The sequence below is a fragment of the Oncorhynchus keta genome, chromosome 26, assembly GCF_023373465.1.
Source record: "Oncorhynchus keta strain PuntledgeMale-10-30-2019 chromosome 26, Oket_V2, whole genome shotgun sequence".
In the NCBI taxonomy this organism is placed as follows: domain Eukaryota; kingdom Metazoa; phylum Chordata; class Actinopteri; order Salmoniformes; family Salmonidae; genus Oncorhynchus; species Oncorhynchus keta.
The window spans coordinates 27,307,278-27,331,205 of NC_068446.1; the positions used below are offsets into that span (position 1 = coordinate 27,307,278).

Below are 23,928 nucleotides of genomic sequence, written 5' to 3' on the forward strand. Positions count from 1 at the left end.
TTACTGTTTACATATCTGCTTTGATTATGGTAGATGTGATACATCTTTGTGTATTATTATCCTGTGTAATGATGTGGCTTTTATAGCAGTAATTGTGTGTCTATATAGGGAGTGGTTATCAGTCTGTAAATGATTTCCTTGTTGAGCCCGTGTCTGGTATGGTGGCCTAGTTTAAAAGGGTAATCTGCAGTTGAAACAACAACAACGGGGCACCCCGACACTGTTTTGGTAAAAAGTTGAGCAATGGGGCTAGATAAATCTATCATCATCTGCACATCGATCACTCCAGTGTTAGCGCTAAATTGTAATTATTTCGCCTCTATAGCCTATTTATTGCCTTACCTCGCTACTCTTCCACATTTGCACACACTGTACATAGATGTTTGTATTGTGTTATTGACTGTACCTTTGTTAATGTGTAACTCTGTTGTTGTTTGTGTCACACTGCTTTGCTTTATCTTGGCAAGGTCGCAGTTGTAAATGAGAACTTGTTCTCAACTAGCCTACCTGGTGGAATAAAGGTGAAATAAAAAATAATGTAACCACTCTCAAATTCATAGGCAGGGCTATGGATGCAAGGACTGCTCACCCATGAGATCCAAATGATAGTTTTAACCACTTTTTAAAGCTATACAGTATTTGTTTACATTTACACTGTTTTACAAACAATGGAATTCTGATGGAGTACGACAGATGAACTAAGCTCATGAGGCATTTATACATTTTATTATTCAAGAATCAATAGGTATATGTCATTAATTTAAAAGTCCACAAATGGATGTAGCAATCGCATATTGCCCCTTTACAGCTGCTCCTCCTGGACACTGATTGAGGATGAATAAGTAACGGAAGTGGCTTGTCCATATCTGCTGACTGATTAGGCCTCATTTGTTTAGCTACTGATCTTCTAGAGATGTTCTGCCTCCTCCCTCCCGCAAAGACACCCAACCCCCTTCTCTCTCTCCCTTTCCTTCCCCTCCCCCTTGCTCTGTGGCCACACTCGAAAATTTCTGTGCATGAGCTTTAAAAAGAAAAGAGAAAGGAGGGAGCAGCAGGGAGGGAGAAGAGTGGGGCAAGGGTTGGGGGTGGTCGTCATGGATTCCTCACCATAGCAACTGGCAAACGTTTACAAAGCATTAAAGAATTTCCTCATATCAGCTGGATTATTGGAGCTCCAGAGAACAGCTCTCATTTGAAACAAATGCTGGATATCATCAGGACCCTGGCCGTGCTAGGAGCCCCACTGGCATTTCCTTTTTTTTCTTTCTTCCTATTTTGGAGACACTGTGGACGTCTTTTTTTTCTTCCCTATCCCCCTTGCAGTTTCATTCTTCCCTACAACCCCTCCCTATCTTTCTCTCTATGAAAGAGAGAGCCTTTGTGTCACTCCATTTTTAGCTCTCCACACTCCCTTTTGCCATGCGGTGCACATTTTCACCCAATGCTAGTCAGAGTTTGGGGTACCAGTAAGGGCCTCCTGAGTCCTGACAATACTCACAACAATGGTTTTCACCACAACTTTTCCACCTGCTTCCTTCCTAGCAGCTGGACTAATACTAAGTAGCCATTTTCTGCTGGCTTTACCATTGTTTTTAAAGGCCAGAGATGAGGTGACTCAGTAGGGCCTGGGGCCTGGACCTCCACCTAGGCAATATGAAGACCTGGCCACTCTCTGTGGCATGCTGTGAAAAGCCCATTTGTTTGGTATGTCAGCACATGTGCAGGCCTGGCTCTGAGTAGGGATTCATTCTGACGGTTCTGTCTTGTCTGGCAGGGCTGCGCGTGTATACTCTTGTCTTGTATGTCCTTGCTCTGAATCCCAAGTGGTGCAGCGGTTTAAGGCACTGCATTAAAAAAAAATGTTTTTATTTAACTAGGCAAGTCAGTTAAGAACACATTCTTATTTACAATGACGGCCTACCGGTGAACAGTGGTTAGGTAACCACCCTGCCTTGTTCAGGGGCAGAATGACCGATTTTTACCTTGTCAGCCCTGGGATTCTATCCAGCAACCTTTCGGTTACTGGCCCAACGCTCTAACCACTAGGCGCCACTACAGACTCTGATTCGATTCCAGGCTGTATCACAACCGGCTGTGATTGGGAGTCCCATAGAGCAGCGCAGCGTCGTCCGGGTTAGGGTTTAGCCGGGGTAGGCCGTCAATTGTGTTAAGAGAATTATGTTCTCATGTTCATTAACCAATTCAATTAAAATACTTTGTCTGTTACTAAGAATTTGTAAGGTTCTTATTAAAATGAAACAGACAGAGGCCAGTCTACTTAGTCAGCAGGTTTATTTACGAGAGCTCTGCTTATCATTTCCTGTACATTGGTCTATATACCTCACATTTCGTCATAAATGTCCCTCCTCTCAGAAACAATGACAACATAGTTCACAAGTCTTCTCCTACTCATACATTGTCTGCCACCTGTTAAACAATCTACTACAAGCCCAAGGTTTGGGTGGGGAGACTTCCTTCCCTGTTATCAGTTCCACAGTGGTCACAAGTTGTCTGCCACAGTTTCTTGCCTGCTAACAGTCCCTTTTTCTTATGGACAAACATTATTTATCATTATACAGAGACAGGGTAGAATTCTGTTAGTTATAGTTCTACGTTAAATGTATACATAATTTAGTCATTATTCATAAAATTCATAACACATTGTAAATAAGAATTTGTTCTTAACTGACTGGCCTAGTTAAATGAAGGTAAACAAAAATACAAATAATAATAATCCCACTCCTCTTCCATCTTCCCTCTCTCCTCCCCTCATCCCGCTCTCCCCTGTAAGGTCCCAGCATGCAGAGTTCAGATGGAGGGTCCGATTCGCCGTCCAGTGTGGTGCTACGTACGTCCACCTCCACCCAGGCCCCCGTGGTGCAGCCCGTCCCAGCCTCACAACAGGTACACTACTACAAAACCAGGCTGCACTCCCTCGCATGCAGCGCAGTGGTCTCTCTCACTCAACCACAACACTCTTCCTCACAGCACTCTCCCCCACGACCAGCAACACTTCACATCATGGTCTCTTTCAAACACAGAACTCTACATCAGAGTACTCTCTCACAAACATGATATTCTCCCCATGGGAGCCAAACCCCTCTCACACCATGCACTGGGGAAGAGCAGCAGAATTCTCAAAAACCTGTTGATTTAATTAATAACTTATCATGACAGATACCAGATTTATTACACTTCAGAGCAATCCTTTAATGTTAATGTATTTCCTGTATATTAAGAACCACATACAGTGCCTTCAGAAAGTATTCACACCCCTTTACTTTTTCCACATTTTGTTGTTACAGCCTGAAGTTAAAATGTATTAAATTGAGATTTTGGGTCATTGATCTACACACACACAACACCCCATAATGCTAAAGTGGAATGTTGTTTGTAGAAACTTTTCAAAATGTATATAAAATAAAAACTTAAATGTCTTTTGAGTTAATAAGTATTCAACCCCTTTGTTATGGCATGCCTAAATAAGTTCAGGAGTACAAATGTGTTTAACAAATTGCATAATAACTTGCATGGGCTCATTCTGTGTTAAATAATAGTGGTTAACATTGTTTTTTAATCATGTAGAGTAGTGAATCTCAAGCACAGATTCAACCACAAAGAACAGGGAGGGTTTTCAATGCCTTGCAAAGAAGGGCACCCAGCGATTTAATAAGGAGAAAAAAAAGCAGACGTTGGATATCCCTTTTGAGTATGGTAAGTAGGCTTTGGATGGTGTATCATTACACCCAGTCACCACAAAGATACAAGCGTCCTTCCTAATTCAGTTGCTGGAGAGGAAGGAAACTGCTCAGGGATTTCACCATGAGGCCAATGGTGATGTTAAAACAGTTGCAGAGTTTAATGGATGTGATATGAGAACTGAGGATGGGTCAACAACATTGTAGTTACTCCACAATACTAACCTAAATGACAGAGTGAATAGAAGGAAGCCTGTACAGAATAAAAAATATTCCAAAACATGCATCTGGTTTGCTTCAAGACAATAAATGCTGCAAAAAAATATGGCAAAGAAATTCGCTTTTTGTCCTGAATACAAAGCGTTATGTTTGGGGCAAATTTTAAAGCATGGTGGCTGCATCATGTTATGGGTATGCTTGTCATCGGCAAGGACTAAGGAGGGTTTTATTTTATATAAAAAGAAACAGAATACAGCTAAGCACAGGCAAAATCCTAGAAGAAAACCTGGTTCAGTCATCTTTCCAACAGACACTGGGAGACGAATTCAACCTTCAGCAGGACAATAACCTAAAACACAAGGCCAAATCTACACTGGAGCTGAATATTTTTAAGACTAATGGGCAAATAATGTACAATCCAGGTGTGCAAAGCTTTTAGAGACTTACCCAATAAGTCTCACAGCTGTAATCTTGCCAAAAGTGTTTCTAACATGTATTGGCTCAGGGGTATGAATACGTTTCTAATCAGGATATATTAGTGTTTTATTTTTCATTAATGTGAGTAAATATTATCATTTTTATTCCACTTTGACAGAGTATTTTGTGTAGGTCATTGACCAAAAATGACAATTAAATCCATTTTAATCCCACTTCTTTGTAACACAACAAAATGTGGGAAAAGTCAAGAGGTGTGAATACTTTCTGAAGGCACTGTAAATGTATCAACAAGCATTAGCCTACATGTGGATAAAAGCATCATAAATAATGTGATATCATGTTGTTGTGTGTGATCAGGCAGGAGTTTCTGATTAGTGCAAGTAGGACCTATAACCTTGTCTTGCCACAGCTGTTCAAAATTCTGGGAAAAGGACATTGGTTGACGAGAGAATCCATAGAAACCAAGCAGTTAAATATCCTTATGTTAATATTTTTGGATAGGGCATCATATTTGCCTTGACAGCTGGCTATGCTTGAGAAAAGACAGTTCTGACCTTAAGGCCTATACTACACCGCCTCTGACATATCTCAGGCTTTTAGAGAAAGCAAATGGCATTTATTTTTGTTGTTATGAACACATCTCCCTTAACACTCCCCTAAAGAGGGAAACCAGCAGTAGTCATCTGCAACCAAGAAAAACGCTGGCCCCAAATAAACCTACATTGCAGGTTGCCTGTAATTACTAAAAGCCTAGAATGGAACAAGACAAAAATGTGTTGGCTGGTAAGCTGCACTGCTGCTGAATAGCATCATCTTTCCCACCAGCAATCATTTCATATTTGTGTTGAAGTTTACAGAAGAAAGGCACAAGCCACAATGCACATAAGGAAGGAGATTATACCAAAAGTAATGTGGAAAATCCAGTCAAATCCCCTGTTTCGTGATTCTCTGGTGGTCATTAAGGGCTTAGGGATTGTATTTTTTATTTTTTGTGTGTAAATAGATATAGTGTGTGTCTGTGTGTGGGCATTTTATGTGCTTACCAATAATTGTGTTTCCTCTCCCTCCAGAGGGTGCTGGTTCAGGCCACAGGTTCGGCCCAGAAGGGAGCGCAGGTGCAGCAGCTGTCAGTCCCTCGGGTGCAACAGGTCCCTCAGCAGGTACACTCGTCATCACCCCTTATTCCTTCTCTCCAGCCCCCAGGACACTCAGTCAGTCTAGCTTTAGCCATATGCACAGACCATGGCTCCATTCACAGTAGTATCAGACATATAGAGTCAGATTACATTCTCCACTGTATTGTAAGCGTTCTTGCTTTGGAATGGTATGGGTTTCTAACAGATAGAATTGATGTTAGATCTCAATTATATGTGCTTCAATTGCTCAGCAGGGATTTTATCTTTTCTCAGTTTGACACTTTGGACTCACTGCCACCTACTGACTGCACTGCATTAAGATATGACCAAGATTATGATTATGGAAGACATGATTTACATTGAAGTTTCTTCTGATTCATAACAAGCATAGATATCCTATCTAATGTCAAGGAATGAGAAACAGCCTAGAGGTGGATACTGTCTCTTGATAATAGTGCTTCAAGGTTGATTCATTGGTTTCTCTCTCTCAATAGGTTCAGCAGGTCCAGCATGTTTACCCCTCCCAGGTTCAATATGTAGGAGAGGGGGGAGAGGCAGTTTACACTAATGGAACCATGTAAGTACTGCGGTGCTCTTCATTTAAGGCAAAGGAACGTGTTCCAGGCGCCTTTAAAATTATTCTAAATAGAAAACCATTAAGGCTAATAGAACATTTAATGTGAGATTGTGTATATATATATATATATATATATATATATATATATATATATATATATAGTGGGGCAAAAAGGTATTTAGTCAGCCACCAATTGTGCAAGTTCTCCCACTTAAAAAGATGAGAGAGGCCTGTAATTTTCATCATAGGTACACTCCAACTATGACAGACAAAGTTAGGAAAATAAATCCAGAAAATCACATTGTAGGATTTTTTATGAATTTATTTGCAAATTACGGTGGAAAATAAGTATTTGGTCACCTACAAACAAGCAAGATTTCTGGCACTCACAGACCTGTAACTTCTTCTTTAAGAGGCTCCTCTGTCCTCCACTCGTTACCTGTATTAATGGCACCTGTTTGAACTTGTTATCAGTATAAAAGACACCTGTCCACAACCTCAAACAGTCACACTCCAAACTCCACTATGGCCAAGACCAAAGAGCTGTCAAAGGACACCAGAAACACAATTGTACCAGTCTTCCCACCAGGCTGGGAAGACTGAATCTGCAATAGCAAGGGCATTGAAGATGAAATGTGGCTGAGTCTTTAAACATGACAATGATCCCAAACACACCGCCCGGGCAACGAAGGAGTGGCTTCATAAGAAGCATTTCAAGGTCCTGGAGTGGCCTAGCCAGTCTCCAGATCTCAACCCCATAGAAAATCTTTGGAGGGAGTTGAAAGTCCGTGTTGCCTAGCAACATGCCCAAAACACCACTGCTCTAGAGGAGATCTGCATGGAGGAATGGGCCAAAATACCAGCAACAGTGTGTGAAAACCTTGTGAAGACTTACAGAAAACGTTTGACCTCTGTCATTGCCAACAAAGGGTATATAACAAAGTATTGAGATAAACTTTTGTTATTGACCAAATACTTATTTTCCAGCATAATTTGAAAATAAATTCATAAAAAATCCTACAATGTGATTTTCTGGATTTTTTTTCTAATTTTGTCTGTCATAGTTGAAGTGTACCTATGATGAAAATGACAGGCCTCTCATCTTTTTAAGTGGGAGAACTTGCACAATTGGGGGCTGACTAAATACTTTTTTGCCCCACTGTATATATATATATATATATATATATATATATATATATATATATTATTATTATTATTATTATTATTATTATTATTATTTGTTCACCTTTATTTAACCAGGTAGGCTAGTTGAGAACAAGTTCTCATTTACAACTGCGACCTGGCCAAGATAAAGCAAAGCAGTTCGACACATACATCAACACAGAGTTACACATGGAATAAACAAGCATACAGTCAATAATACAGTAGAAAAAGTATATATACAGTGTCTGCAAATGATGTAAGATAAGGGAGGTAAAGCAATAAATAGGCTATGGTGGCGAAGTAATTACAATATACCAATTAAACACTGGAGTGAATGGATGTGCAGAAGATGAATGTGCAAGTAGAGATACTGGGCTGCAAAATAGCAAGATAAATAAATAAATACAGTATTGGGATGAGGTAGTTGGATGGGCTATTTACAGATGGGCTATGTAGAGGTGCAGTGATCTGTGAGCTGCTCTGACAGCTGGTGCTTAAAGCTGGTGAGGGAGATATGAGTCTCCAGCTTCATTGGCAGCAGAGAACTGGAAGGAAAGGTAGCCAAAGGAGGAATTGGCTTTGGGGGTGACCAGTGAGATATACTTGCTGGAGCGCGTGCTACGGGTGGGTGCTACTATGGTGACCAGTGAGCTGAGATAAGGCGTGGCGTTACCTAGCAAAGACTTGTAGATGACCTGGAGCCAGTGGGTTTGGCGACGAGTATGAAGCGAGGGCCAGCCAACGAGAGCGTACAGGTCGCAGTAGTGGATAGTATATGGGGCTTTGGTGACAAAACGGATGGCACTGTGATAGACTGCATCCAATTTGTTAAGTAGAGTGTTGGAGGCTATTTTGTAAATGACATCGCCGAAGTCGAGGATCGGTAGGATGGTCAGTTTTACTTGGGTATGTTTGGCAGCATGAGTGAAGGATGCTTTGCGAAATAGGAAGCCGATTCTAGATTTGGAGATGCTTAATGTGAGTCTGGAAGGAGGGTTTACAGTCTAGTCAGACACCTAGGTATTTGTAGTTGTCCACATATTCTAAGTCAGATGTTGGACAGGCGGGCAGGTGCGGGCAGCGATCGGTTGAAGAACATGCATTTAGTTTTACTTGCATTAATAGCAGTTGGAGGCCACGGAAGGAGTGTTGTGTGGCATTGAAACTCGTCTGGAGGTTAGTTAACACAATTTCCAAAGAAGTGTCAGAAGTATACAGAATGGTGTCGTCTGCGTAGAGGTGGATCTGAGAATCACCACCAGAAAGACCAACATCATTGATGTATACAGAGAAGAGAGTCAGCCCAATAATTGAACCCTGTGGCACCCCCACAGAGACTGCCAAAGGTTTGGACAACAGGCCCTCCGATTTGACACACTGAACTCTATCAGAGAAGTAGTTGGTGAACCAGGCGAGGCAATCATTTGAGAAACCAAGGCTGTTGAGTCTGCCGATAAGAATGTGGTGACTGACATGAGTCGAAAGCCTTGGCCAGGTCAATGAATACGGCTGCACAGTAATGTCTCTTATCGATGGCGGTTATGATATTGTTTAGGACCTTGAGCATGGCCGAGGTGCACCCATGACCAGCTCTGAAACCAGATTGCATAGCAGAGAAGGTACGGTGGGATTCGAAATGGTCAGTAATCTGTTTGTTAACGTGGCTTTCGAAGACCTTAGAAAGGTAGGGTAGGATAGATATAGGTCTGTAGCAGTTTGGATCTAGAGTGTCTCCCCCTTTGAAGAGGGGGACGATCGTGGCAGCTTTCCAATCTTTGGTAATCACAGACAATACGAAATCGAGTTTGAACAGGCTGGTAATGGGGGTTGCAACAATTTCATCTGATCATTTTAGAAAGAGAGGGTCCAGATTGTCTAGCCTGGCTGATTTGTAGGGGTCCAGATTTTGCAACAATTTCTGAACATCAGCTATCTGGATTTGGGTGAAGGAGAAATGGGGAGGCTTGGGCAAGTTGCTGTGGGGGGTGCAGGGCAGTTGACTGGGGTAGGGGTAGCCAGGCGGAAAGCATGGCCAGCCGTAGGAAAATGATTGAAAGTCTCAATTATAGTGCTCGCTGAAGTATTTCAGGGAGCGTTTGACTGTGATGAGGGGTGGCCGCAGACTCATTACGGATGCAGGCAATGAGGCAGTGATCGCTGAGATCTTGGTTGAAAACAGCAGAGGTGTATTTGGAGGGCAAGTTGGTTAGGATGATATCTATGAGGGTGCCCGTGTTTACGGATTTGGGGTTGTACCTGGCAGGTTCATTGATAATTTGTGTGAGATTGAGGGCATCAAGCTTAGATTGTAGGATGGCTGGGGTGTTAAGCATGTCCCAGTTTAGGACCCTCGCAGCACGAGCTCTGAACATAGATGGGGGGGCAATCAATTTACATATGGTGTCCAGTACATAGCTGGGGACAGAGGGTGGTCTATAGCAAGCGGCAACGGTGAGAGACTTGTTTCTGGAAAGGTGGATTTTTAAAAGTAGAAACTCTAATTGTTTGGGTACAGACCTGGATAGTAAGACAGAACTCTGCAGGCTATCTCTGCAGTAGATTGCATCTTCACCCCTTTGACAGTTCTATCTTGTCGGAGAATGTTGTAGTTAGGGATGGAAATTTCAGGGTGTTTGGTGGTCTTCCTAAGCCAGGATTCAGACACGGCTAGGACATCCGGGGTTGCAGAGTGTGCTAAAGCAGTGAATAAAACAAACTTAGGGAGGAGGCTTCTGTTAACAACCATGAAACCAAGGCTTTTACGGTTACAGAAGTCAACAAATGAGAGACACTGATAGGCACTGCAGGGCCTGGATTCACCTCTACATCACCATCCTATATGTTTAATTAGGGTTGCAAAGATACTGGTAATTTACCAAAGTTACTGGAATCTTCAGTAATTCTGTTAATTAAGTAAAACAATTTCCTGCCCTCAAATGACCAAATCGCCCTCTAGTGGCTTCATGGGTGGAATGTTATTAATATTTTCATAATTATTAAACATTATTTCAATAAACCTGCCGAAAATCCGGTGTTTCTATGTGAAATAAGTCTGGCAGCACAACCGATTGACAAAAGTACTGCAAATTGAGAAATCATATGACTAAACTGTATAAAAAGAAGAAACAATGCTATGACACAAAGAGAAATGATATATAGAATGAGAGTAAAAAGCTTTGGAGCACCTGAAATTAAATTTTGGGCAAACAGGAAAACTCCGCTCCATCATTCATTGAATCAGATGACTCATCACAAAACCCACTGATATTGCCAACTACTTAAATTATTTTTTACATTGGCAAGATTACCAAATTTAGGCATGACATGCCTGCAACAAATGCTTACACTACACATCCAAGTATATCTTGCCAAGTCTAGGACTGACAGGCTCCTCAACAGCTTCTACCCCCAAGCCACTACTCCTGAACAATTCATAAAAATCCCCACCGGACAATTTACATTGACCCCCCTTGTACACTGCTGCTACTCACTGTTTGTCTGTTACCTATGCATAGTCACTTCGACCCCACCTACATGTATAGATTACCTCAACTAGCCTGTACCCCTGCACACTGACTCGGTACCGGTGCCCCTTGTATAGAGCTTGTTATTGTGTTACTTTTTATTATTTTTTTATTTGAACCTACTTGGTAAATATTTTCTTCTTCTTGAACTACACTGTTGATTAACCTCCCTAGGGTATGTGGGACGCTAGCGTCCCATCTGGCCAACATCCAGTGAGATTGCAGAGCGCCACATTCAAATACAGAAATACTCATTATAAAAATTCCGAAAACAAAACATATTTTACATAGATTTAAAGATGAACTTCTTGTGAATCCAACCACAGTGTCAGATTTAAAAAATGCTTTACGGCGAAAGCATACCTTACGATTATTTGAGAACATAGCCCAGCAGACAAATCATTACAAACAGTAACCAGCAAGTTAGTCATAGCCAGCAAGTCAGAAATAGAGATACAATGAATGAATGAATCCCTTACCATGATCTTCATATGGTGGCACTCAGAAGACATTAATTTACTCAATAAATGTTCCTTTTGTTTGATAAAGTCTCTTTATATCCAAAAACCTCTGTTTTGTTTGTGCGTTTTCTTCAGCAATCCACAGGCTCAAAAGCAGTCTAAACAGGCAGACAAAAAAATCCAAATTGTATCCGTAAAATTCATAGAAACATGTAAAACGATGTTTATATTCAATCCTCATGTTGTTTTTAGCCTAAATGATCTATAATATTTCAACCGGGCAATAACGTCGTCAATATAAAAGGTAAACAAGAAAGGCACTCTCTCGGGATTGCGCATGAAAAAGCTCTGTGACACAGTAGGATCCACTCATTCAGACTGGTCTTACTCCCTCATTTATCAGAATACAAGCCTGAAACCATTTCTAAAGACTGTTGACATCTAGTTGAAGGCATAGTAACTGCAATTTGGATACTGCAATGGTATTGAATAGAAAACTAGAAAACCAACAAAAAAAACGACTTCCCGAATGGATTATTCTCAGGGTTTCGCCTGCCAAATCAGTTCTGTTATACTTACAGACACTATTTTAACAGTTTTGGGAACTTTATACTGTTTTATATCCAAATCTATCAGTTATATGCATATAAGTACCAGGCTGTTTAATTTGGGCATGCTTTTCATCCAAAATTCCGAATGCTGCCGCCTACCCTAGAGAAGTTAAGGGCTTGTAAGTAAGCATTTCACGGTAAAGTGAATAAAGTTTGATTTGATATATCTGACCAAATTATGAAAGACAAGCATTGTAATTTTGAAATGCTTAAAGTCAGTGTAGAAGAGGTGAAAAAGTTGTCTATCAACAATGACAAGCCACCGGTGTTTGACAGTTTGGATGGAAAATGAGAATAATAGCGGAAGATATTGCCACATCTTCAATTTAAGCCTACTAGAAAGTGTGTGCCCTCAGGCTTGGAGGGAAGCAAAAGTCAAGCCCCCTTTACTGGCTCAAATAGTCGATCAATCAGCCTGTTACCAACCCTTAGTTAACCCTTAGTCAACCTTTCAAAAATGGTGTTTGACCAGATACAATGCTATTTTACAGTATAAAAAGATTGTGGGGGCTGTTTTGTTAGACTTCAGTTCGGCTTTTGACATTATCGATCATAGTGTGCTGCTGGAAAAACGTATGTGTTATGGCTTTACACCCCCTGCTATATTGCGGATAAAGATTTACCTGTCTGACAGAACACAGAGGATCTTCTTTAATGGAAGCCTCTCCAACATAATCCAGGTAGAATCAGGAATTCCCCAGGGCAGATGTCTAGGCCCTTTACAAAACATTCACCTCAACTAAATATTGTAATAAATAATATGGGAAGAAGCAATGACTAAACTGCTAGGAGTAACCCTAGATTTTAAACTGTCATTGTTAAAACATGTTGATATAACACTGGCTAAAATGGGGAGAAGCGCTGCTCTGCCTTCTTAACAACACCATCAACGGCCTCCCGGGTGGCGCAGTGGTTAAGGGCGCTGTACTGCAGCGCCAGCTGTGCCACCAGAGACTCTGGGTTCGCGCCCAGGCTCTGTCGTAACCGGCCGGGACCGGGAGGTCCGTGGGGCGACGCACAATTGGCCTAGGTTAGGGAGGGTTTGGCCGGTAGGGATATCCTTGTCTCATCGCGCACCAGCAACTCCAGTGGCGGGCCGGGCGCAGTGCACGCCAGGTGCACTGTGTTTCCTCCGGCACATTGATGCGGCTGGCTTCCGGGTTGGATGCACGCTGTGTTAAGAAGCAGTGGGGCGTGGTTGGGTTCGGTATCAGAGAACGCATGTCTCACCTGGACTACTCTTCAGTCATGTAGTCTGGTGTCACAGCGGGACTTAGGAAAATTACAATTGACTCATAACAGGGCAGCACTCATAACAGGGCAGCACACCTGAGAGCTAACATTAACGCTGTGTTAAGAAGCAGTCTTGGTTGGGTATCAGAGGACGCATGACTTTCGACCTTCGTCTCTCTGTAGCGATGAGACAAGATAGTAGCTACTAACAATTGGGTACCATGAAATTGGGGAGAAAAGGGGAGTAAAATTTAAAATAAAAAATAAGATTTAAAAATGTCAAAAACAACACCATCAACAAGGCAGGTCCTTCATTCTTCAGTCATGTAGTCTGGTGTCACAGCGGGACTTAGGAAAATTACAATTGGCTCATAACAGGGCAGCACGTCTGAGAGCTGCCCTGTTAATTATATGTCAAATTGGCTCAAATTGGAGGAGAGATTGACTTAATCACTACTTCTTTTGTAAGAAGTGTTGACAATAGAGCTATCACCTGCCCTATGGTGTCTGTGTTTAAAATATAAACAATTGATATTGTTTTACCCTAATTCTGACTAGGACCACACATTTATTGATTATGATTTTATACATTCTAATCAATTCCATACAATTATATGTTTCAGGGCGGAATAGGGTTAGGGTTAGGGTTAACCCATATTCTAATCGTTCAATTAACAGATAATTCTCAACTAACAATCCACCCTGAATGACTAAATAATAACACTGACACATCAATTGTATACAAGAATAATCCTGACCAATATATTGCTTATCATATCCTGCCATATATTTACATATGTTATACAGTGACAAGGTGGAATCCTGTTAATTATTGCCTATACATTAACTACAAATAATGACACGTCTATTTTTATTAATATTGTCAATGTCAACCAAAATCAATCTCACAAAACCAATATGTGTATTTTCATTCCTTATCCATCAATGACAGTTATAGGCCTACATTAGGTATCCTAACACTTCCTGTTAGGGTTTTTATTACAATCTTCATAAACAGTCTTAACCCTCAAAAATAGTCTCATCCAACATTGATTGGCACCTCGTAGTTAAAAGAAACAGAGCCATCTCCTAGGCCTGTAGGCCCGTATTCGTCATCACACAGGCCGGAGCTCGAAATCGGTCTGTACCACACCATCTGTTGCGTCATTGACCTCTCCAGAGTCCCGATAGCAAAACTTTCACACAAGGGACCAAACAACATCCAAACACAACCAAAACACTCATACAGGTGAAGGTTGCCCACAACACAGTGATTATGACATTTTTCCATTTCCCAAACATACTATCAAACCAATTTCTTAGAGCGTCATCTACCCCACATTTCTCTGCCAAATTCGTGAGCTAATGTAGTTGAACCAGCCTGGAGCTGTGTTATCGGTGATGAAAGAACAACATTCTGCTCCGAATATGACACCCACCACCCTTTTCAGCCAGTAACATATCCAATGCTATCCTATGTAAACTCTATTGTCAAAAGATCCGGACGGAGCACTCCTTCTTTCTCTTCACCTCGTGTTTGATAAGGGTGAAGGGCATGCCTAACTGCACTAGTGCACAACTACCCATCCAATTGGTAGGCAGGTCAGGCCACAGCCTCACCCCTCTACAAACCACCAGACATCCGCTCTAGGCCTTTTCATCTGCCAGTCAAGTCCTTCATTGTCTTGTCGGTTGTAACATTCTCTGTCCTATTGCAGAGAATGTGACGTAGCGATCCATGACGTAGCGAGCCATGCAATAATAATGTCCTGTAACTGTGAAAGGGGGAAGTCTGGATGTAATGGGCACATGGGGATACAGATAATGCAGATCAATGCAACTGTCATTGTCTGGCATGAACAGCTTTACCATACAGGCCATTCCCCTGGGTGTATCAATTCCATCAAATGGAATGGTTGTCACCTGAGGTTTTGCTGTGTAGAATCCCCATAACCAGTTTCCACCTCAATCACTTCCTTCAGATCTTTCGTCTGCACTATCTGCACCGGCCCTTGGCTCTGGACTACTCTGAAATCACTATCTGTTTTGTCAGGGGCTCTGCTTGTATTCTGGCTGACTATAGAGCTATCACCTGCCCTAACTAACCTCTTCTACCCCGGAATGGCACTATGGTGTCAACCGAAACCTGATCAAACCCTACATACCATAACCCTAGATCCTCCTTCTTTACGTTTTTAATGGTAATTCATACCTTTATGCAATACTTCTCTCACTCCGGATTGCAGTCAAAAACCCTCACCTTCACTATACTCCATCTTCTTCCATACTGGGTAAGCAGATTCATATAGCCCTCTCTCTCTGTGTAGGCTATGACCTGCTTCCATGAACTACACGGGGACCTGCACAGATATCTTCCATAATGGCTCATAGTCCTAGACTGCCAAGGAGTCAGATGCCCCATTTGGTCTACATAGAACTCCACTGAGACATCCTTCCCAATCTCCACTCTCACTTCCTGTTTATCCAGATCAAGTGATCTCTTATGCTTGGTTAATACAATATCCTCATCGTCTAACTGTGGGTCACGTTACCACCTTCTGCATTCTCGGAATGGGTCATGGTGTATTTAGGAATATTGCTCCCACAATAAGACAGCTTAAACCAATCGGCACTCCTGTAAAGCCCCACCCTTTCCCGGATAACATATCCTCAGCTTGGCCAGCCCACACTTTCACTTCTATGAACGCGGACAGGGAGGGGTCAGGGAATCTTCGTTAGAGAGGTAACCCCCGACCCTTATTGGAATTCGGTTCTCCTCCTAATACTGTAATTGTTCGACAGTGTCAATGTGTCTTTTCCTGTAACCCTTTTGCAATGTGTGATATGAACCCAGGTAGCTCCTTCAGCTATTCTCACCGTGAAGGCTGTCACCAGGAGTACTTGACTTGGTATTGCCCCTCCCAACGGGGCTGCTTCCCGTCTATTCTCCTCAGGGACTGGATTGAGTGAATCACCTTCTCCTGTAATTCACCGGTAGAGCATAAAATCTTGGACATACGGGTTTGGTTAACAAACAGTCTTCTCATGTGTTCTGTTAGAACCTAACTCTGTCATTATATTTGTTCTATCTGATTAGCTAGAATATCATCCATTATTTAAAGAACTAGACCCTAGTAAACCAATTCTAGGGATAATATCTTGACCTAATATTTCAGTTACCATAATCGTGTCCGCCAAGTAAGTTGGGAACGCTGTAAAAAAACAAATGTTCATTATTATCCAATAGGCCACAAAGTGTCCTATCCTATCCCCCCCCTTTGATACATGGCTCCACCCCTGTATCAATATTGCCGCAAATCTAAATAATGACTTAGGTAAGATTAGTAAATTATCCTTATGTCAGACATTGTCATGTAGTAGCACCCCTTTCATTCTCTTTATGTCTAATTCTCCCTGGGGCGTTCGTTCATGTCTATCCTGTATCAATTCTCTGTCAAGTGTCTTATCTACTTTAATAGTTATCTGTTCTGCTTTGTATGGTCTTAGATATATATGTGCTTGTCTATGTAAACAGTAACCTTTCTCTCCTTTCTTATTTCACAGGCCCTAGTCAATGCTACTATTTCGGCCTGTTGTGACGAATAATTTCTGGCCAATGTTTCCGTGTTTAACACCTTAGTTAAAAAACTTTTGTCTCCACTCAGTACTGTTCTCTACCCATTCTGTGTCACTCCTATCTTGCTCATTTCCTGGCCCCCCTTCCCCACCTTCTCCTCTCTGCTCCCAAACCTTCAAGGTCCCCGCAGTGCGGGGAGGGCTCCTCTGTCTGACCTTTCTCTTATCCGTCTGTCTTTCTCATAACAGTCCGTATCAAATATGGGTTGTTTCCAAATTTTGGCTAAGTGTCTCACTGTCTCAACTCATAGATTTAGGAAAAATGTCCTGTCTATGGTGGCCATCTCTAAAGTTATTACATAGGTTGATTAACCTCTAGCGACGAGCAATCCCGTATCCGGGAGCGTAATCATAGCCTCAAGCGCATTACCATAACGCAACGTTTCCTATTCATGAAAATCGCAAATGAAATGAAATAAATATATTGAAACACAAGCTTAGCCTTTTGTTAACAACACTGTCATCTCAGATTTTCAAAATATGCATTACAGCCAACGCTAGACAAGCATTTGTGTAAGTTTAGCATGGCATAATGCTATGCTAGGCTGTGCTGGCAGCAGGCAACATTTTCACAAAAATAAGAAAAGCAACCAAATTAAATAATTTACCTTTGAAGAACTTCAGATGCTTTCACTCAGGAGACTCCCAGTTAGATAGCAAATGTTCATTTTTTCAAAAAATAATATTTTTTGTAGGCGAAAAACGTCACGTTTGTTCATCCTGCTTGGCTGAGAAATCGACCAAAAATACTTCAACTATAACGCCAAACTTTTTTCAAAATTTGCTCAATAATATCGATAGAACCACGGCAAATGTTATTTAGGATCCATCCTCAAAGTGTTTTTAACATATGTATTCAATAATATATCCTTGGAGGCAGTTGGTTTCTCATAAGAAACTATTGGAAAAATGTCTACCTCAGTATTTTACGCAATGTTTTCTCCGGGAGACACCATGCGTCCACTCGCCCTATATGGTCTCTTACAGCCATTATCCAATGGAAATGCCTAAAAAGACGTCACAATGCTGCAGACACCTTGGGGAAAATGTGGAAAACGTAAGCTGACTCCTAGCTCCTTCACAGCCATATAAGGAGTCATTGGCATGAGGCTGTTTCAAAAAATGCGGCACTTCCTGATTGGATTTTTATCTGGGTTTCGCCTGTAACATCAGTTCTGTGGCACTCACAGACAATATCTTTGCCGTTTTGGAAACGTCAGAGTGTTTTCTTTCCAAAGCTGTCAATTATATGCATAGTCGAGCATCTTTTCGTGACAAAATATCTTGTTTAAAACGGGAACGTTCTTCATCCAAAACTTAAAATAGCGCCCCCTATATCCAAGAAGTTAAGGTTATCTCGATGTTCTCAATAATTCTGAATCACCACAGATGTCACATATCCCTGTCCTGTTGGTCTGGATTAGGTTCTAAATACTTAACATAAGTCTACCATTAATCCAAGGCTATGCCATTTCTTTCTTCTCATTTGTTCAAATTACCACTATGTCAAATAACTATAAACTCATTCATAATTATCAATTACTCAATTTACCTTAAAATCAGTATCACAAATTACCTTAAATTCATTATCCAAATGGCCCTCCCACGAAGCTGATCAGACCACAAGGGAAAGCCATGATAGAGGTCAAAGGTTATACCACCCTTTTACAGTTGGGTTCCATACTATATTAGACAAATTAAAGAAAAACCCTCAAACATGTTCTACATGTTGTATCCCAGGTTCCCAGTACATTTCCTTTATCAAAATAATTCACATGTTGAATTAAAACTCAGAAAATAAAACTTCTAATATTCTATATGTGTGCCCCGATTCAGGAACCCAAACGTTGACTACAAAGAAAACCTAATAATAATGATAATTCCATTGTACTCCCTCCAATCATTAGTTTTAAATTTCCTCAATGGTCATTATACTTAATTGAATGTGCCCTCCAAGCTTGTTTTGCAACATTAAATCCCATTCAGTCACCTTCCCTTTAAAATAAAATTACTCAACCTGCAATCCACTTTGCGGACCTGTCATGGTTCCATGTAATGGAAACAGATTATAATGTTAGTATACCTTAACTTCCTGTTCAATTGCACTGGTGTTACCTAAACAATCAAACCAAAAATCAATAACCGGGAACTATCACAACATTTTTATGATTCAACTATTCAGACCTCCCTCTCTTACAGCCAAATATAGCCCAGTGAGCGCGACTAACTGTCCTCTTCTTACCAGTGGACAAAAATACAACCTCTCCTCCAACAACTTTCTGTCTTACCTTACACTATCGTACGATTATAACCAAACTTTACAACTGTCCCATCTTTCGGCTTCACCCTTATGAATTGTTCCAGCCTTAAGTGTAATATGTAAATCGGCTAAATTTATAACCTACATCAGTCAATCCATAAGAATAAAAACACATTTCGATGGGCACAACTCTATCGCAATTATCTCTCCGTTATTATTTAGAATTCATCAGGTTTAGGTAACTGTCTCATCTATGATTCAGTCATTTAAATACGACTCCAGTCTCAATACATTATTCCAGCAGATCATTTGGGCAACACAACGTATTCCATCGAAATCGCCTCGCTATTATTTTGAATGAATTAGTCTTTCAATTTAACCTAAACAAGCTATTAAAACGTTCAGATTATATCTGCAACAACTGTATCTGTCCAGGCAAAACCTATCAATAGAATTACAATCAGAATTAATTTTAGTGTAGTGGTGCCCAGGCTGAGATGCGAACCCGATTCTCCCGTGTTGTAGGCATGCACTATCGAGACCATTCCCAGAAAATAGCCCTAATTTAAAGGTCCAAGCGTTTCCCCAGTGAGGATTCTCCTTACTCTCGCTCCCTCGTTGTCTCTGCCTCTCTCTCTTTTCCCTGTCTGTCCCCTTATCTTCTCTTTTCCTTTCCTCTCTTGACTCTTGTCCCCTTTTCTCGACTTTTTCCCTTTCTTTTTAAAATCTTTCCTGCTCTTTCCCCAAGAGTAGCAATAAATATTTGACTCCTGTCTGTCCGCTCTCTCTCTGCTCTCTATCTACAGCCCACTGTAAAACCACCGCTGCCCCCTGACCTGGGGTCCCGTCTCCTTTTACAGCCGCCCAATCCTTTTTCTGTCTCATCTTCTTCTATGTGTATGTGCTTTTTACCGCTATCCAATTACTATAGTTATGTTCTACAGTATATTCTCTCAATCTAGGTGTATGGATATCTAAGATCTATGTATGTGCTGTTTACCGTTATCCAATTACTATAGTTGTTATCCTGCACAATCTATGTGTGTGTCTCTTTTCGTGGAATGGTCAAACCTATTTTGCGCGCCTCCAGTAGTTCTTGCCTCCCTTCCTACTAATATACTTTAGATCAATTACTTCAACCAGTTTTACTTTTAGGTCTTACTGTTAGATGCTGTTAGATCTTAGTATGTTAGATCGGCTAATGTATATTGGCCAATTTAACGTTTAGGTCTCAACATTAGATAGTTTCCATTGGTAGTGCGTGCAGATACCTTCGTGCCATTCCGGAAAATATGTGTATGTATTTCTAATTCTGATTAAATTACTCCTATGTGTGTCTCCCTATTGGTGTGTATGTCACTACTCCCTATGTGTGGGCTCACAGTTACTATGCTTATTTTGCTATCACTTAACCTATGTGTGCTTTTCCTTTCTTGAAACTTAATCTATAGAGGTGTCAATCGGACATTAGATCTCACATTTACATTACATTTAAGTCATTTAGCAGACGCTCTTATTCAGAGTTGCAATGAGGTTAGTGGAAGAACAGCATCTAGTAAAGATGAGGTCGAGTGTATTGCCTGCCTTGTTAGTAGGGGGGGAGGTGAGAGGGTGAGGTCAAAAGAGGAGAGGAGTGGAAAGAAGGAGGCAGAGAGGAATGAGTCAAAGGTAGACGTGGGGAGGTTAAAGTCGCCCAGAACTGTGAGAGGTGAGCCGTCCTCAGGAAAGGAGCTTATCAAGGCATCAATCTCATTGATGAACTCTCCGAGGAACCTGGAGGGCGATAAATGATAAGGATGTTAAGCTTGAAAGGGCTGGTAACTGTGACAGCATGGAATTCAAAGGAGGCGATAGACAGATGGGTAAGGGAGAAAGAGAGAATGACCACTTGGGAGAGATGAGGATCCCGGTGCCACCACCCCGCTGACCAGAATCTCTCGGGGTGTGCGAGAACACGTGGGCGGACGAAGAGAGAGCAGTAGGAGTGGCAGTGTTATCTGTGGTGATCCATGTTTCCGTCAGTGCCAAGAAGTCGAGGGACTGGAGGGAGGCATAGGCTGAGATGAACTCTCGCTCTTTGGCAGTGTTATCTCTGCCTTGTTGGCCGCAGATCGGCAGTTCCAGAGGCTACCGGAGACCTGGAACTCCACGTGGGTCGTGCGCGCTGGGACCACCAGATTAGGGTGGCCGCGGCCATGCGGTGTGGAGCATTTGTATGGTCTGTGCAGAGAGGAGAGAACAGGGATAGACAGACACATAGTTGACAGGCTACAGAAGAGGCTACGCTAATGCAAAGGAGATTGGAATGACAAGTGGACTACACGTCTCGAATGTTCAGAAAGTTAAGCTTACGTAGCAAGAATCTTATTGACTAAAATGATTAAAATGATACAGTACTGCTGAAGTAGGCTAGCTGGCAGTGGCTGCGTTGTTGACTTTGTAGGCTAGCTGGCAGTGGCTGCGTTGTTGACACTACACTAATCAAGTCGTTCCGTTGAGTGTAATAGTTTCTACAGTGCTGCTACTCGGGGGCTAGCTGGCTAGCTAGCAGTGTTGATTACGTTACGTTGCATATACCTATACGCTATACGTATACGCTAATATCTCGTATCTCACTCCGCTATACTATCTCACTCCGCTCTCACTGTCTCACTCCGCTATATCTCGTATCTCACTCCGCTATACTATACCCGGACGCCGCTGGGCCAATTGTGCGCCGCCCTATAGGATTCCCGATCATGGCCAGTTGTGATATAGCCCGCTGCACCACTTGGGAACCCTAGGGTTGAATATTTTCCCGGTATTTTACAGATGTTCCATCCTGAGAATAAATCACTTTTCTCCCGGCTAACATGGTATTTTACGCCAAAACCGGAAGTGTTATTCAAAAGCATGCATAATAAAGCATTTAAATATGTATGGATGTCTTTGATTAGAGCTTTGTTCCGCATGAACATTCAAACCTGATGCTACCTGAGCCTGATGAGCCATATATTAAATACATTTTATGAGCCTTCATTAACATCATTTATTGAGCCCAAACCCCCCAAAAAGCCCAAATGATTGTGCACTTCCCCAATACATACACTACCGTTCAAAAGTTTTACATCACTTAGAAATGTCCTTGTTTTTGAAAGAAAAGCAACTTAAAATACAGCGACTCCACATCCCGGAGTCGCCTCTTCACTGTTGATGTTGAAACTGGTGTTTTGCGGGTACTATTTAATGAAGCTGCCATTTGAGGACTTGTGAGGCGTCTGTTTCTCAAACTAGACACTCTAATGTACTTGTCCTCTTGCTCAGTTGTGCACCAGGGCCCTCCCACTCTTATTTTCTATTCTGGTTAGAGGCAGTTTGCGCTGTTCTGTGAAGGGAGTAGTACACAGTGTTGTACGAGATCTTCAGTTTCTTGGCAATTTCTCGCATGGAATAGCCTTCATTTCTGTGAACAAGAATAGACTGACGAGTTTCAGAAGAAAGTTGTTAGTTTCGGGTCATTTTGAGCCTGTAATCAAACCCCCAAATGCTGCTAAAATAATTGCAAAAGGGTTTTCTAATCATCAATTAGACTTTTAAAATTATAAACTTGGATTAGTTAACACCACGTCCCATTGGAACACAGGAGTGATGGTTGCTGATAATGGGCCTCTGTACGCCTATGTAGATATTGCATAAAAAATCTTCCGTTTCCAGCTACAATAGTCATTTACAACATTAACAATGTCTACACTTTATTTCTGATCAATTTGATGTTATTTTAATGGACAAAAATGTGCTTTTCTTTCAAAAACAAGGACATTTATCAGTGACCCCAAACATTTGAACGGTAGTGTATATGATTTAGGCTACTGCACATTATGGATAACAGAAAAACAGGGAAACCATAGATGTAGCTAGCTAAATGCTCTCTTGGGTAAATAAATTAATCTAGTTCCTGTAGACTAATATTTTCGAGTGTGAACTGTATTACTGTATTGTACTGTATTATATGGACTGGAATTACGCACATCGTTCATACCATGACAGCAGACGAGAACATGCGATTCTGGGGCAGCACATGCGGCCTACAACGTAGGCTAGCGAATTTCATTTTAATTTTGAAATACACTGCTCAAAAAAATAAAGGGAACACTTAAACAACACAATGTAACTCCAAGTCAATCACACTTCTGTGAAATCAAACTGTCCAACACTGATTGACAATAATTTTCACATGCTGTTGTGCAAATGGAATAGACAACAGGTGGAAATTATAGGCAATTAGCAAGACACCCCCAATAAAGGAGTGGTTCTGCAGGTGATAACTACAGACCACTTCTCAGTTCCTATGCTTCCTGGCTGATGTTTTGGTCACTTTTGAATGCTGGCGGTGCTTTCACTCTAGTGGTAGCGTGAGACGGAGTCTACAACCCACACAAGTGGCTCAGGTAGTGCAGCTCATCCAGGATGGAACATCAATGCGAGCTGTGGCAAGAAGGTTTGCTGTGTCTGTCAGCGTAGTGTTCACAGCATGGAGGCGCTACCAGGAGACAGGCCAGCACATCAGGAGACGTGGAGGAGGCCGTAGGAGGGCAACAACCCAGCAGCAGGACCGCTACCTCCGCCTTTGTGCAAGGAGGAGCACTGCCAGAGCCCTGCAAAATGACTTCTAGCAGGCCACAAATGTGCATGGGTCTGCTCAAACGGTCAGAAACAGACTCCATGAGGGTGGTATGAGGGCCCGACGTCCACAGGTGGGGGTTGTGCTTACAGCCCAACACCAAGATTGGCAAATGCGCCACTGGCGCCCTGTGCTCTTCAGATGAAAGCAGGTTCACACTGAGCACATGTGACAGACGTGACAGTCTGGAGACGCCGTGGAGAACGTTCTGCTGCCTGCAACATCCTCCAGCATGACCGGTTTGGCGGTGGGTCAGTCATGGTGTGGGGTGGCATTTCTTTGGGGGGCCGCACAGCCCTCCATGTGCTGGC

At 41.9% G+C, this 23,928-nt stretch overlaps 1 protein-coding gene across 3 annotated transcripts in view; it reads left to right on the top strand.

Moving 5' to 3' along the window:
* LOC118359186 (DNA-binding protein RFX2) overlaps positions 1-23,928 on the top strand; it is a 64,724-nt gene that overhangs the window by 17,334 nt on the left and 23,462 nt on the right. For all 3 annotated transcript variants that reach the window (XM_035737529.2, XM_035737526.2, XM_052480477.1), the window contains exons 2-4: positions 2,792-2,904; positions 5,426-5,515; positions 5,986-6,068. In XM_035737529.2, the coding sequence (XP_035593422.1) occupies positions 2,800-2,904; positions 5,426-5,515; positions 5,986-6,068 (278 nt within the window). In that variant the 5' untranslated portion in view covers positions 2,792-2,799. The remainder of the gene's footprint in view (positions 1-2,791; positions 2,905-5,425; positions 5,516-5,985; positions 6,069-23,928) is intronic.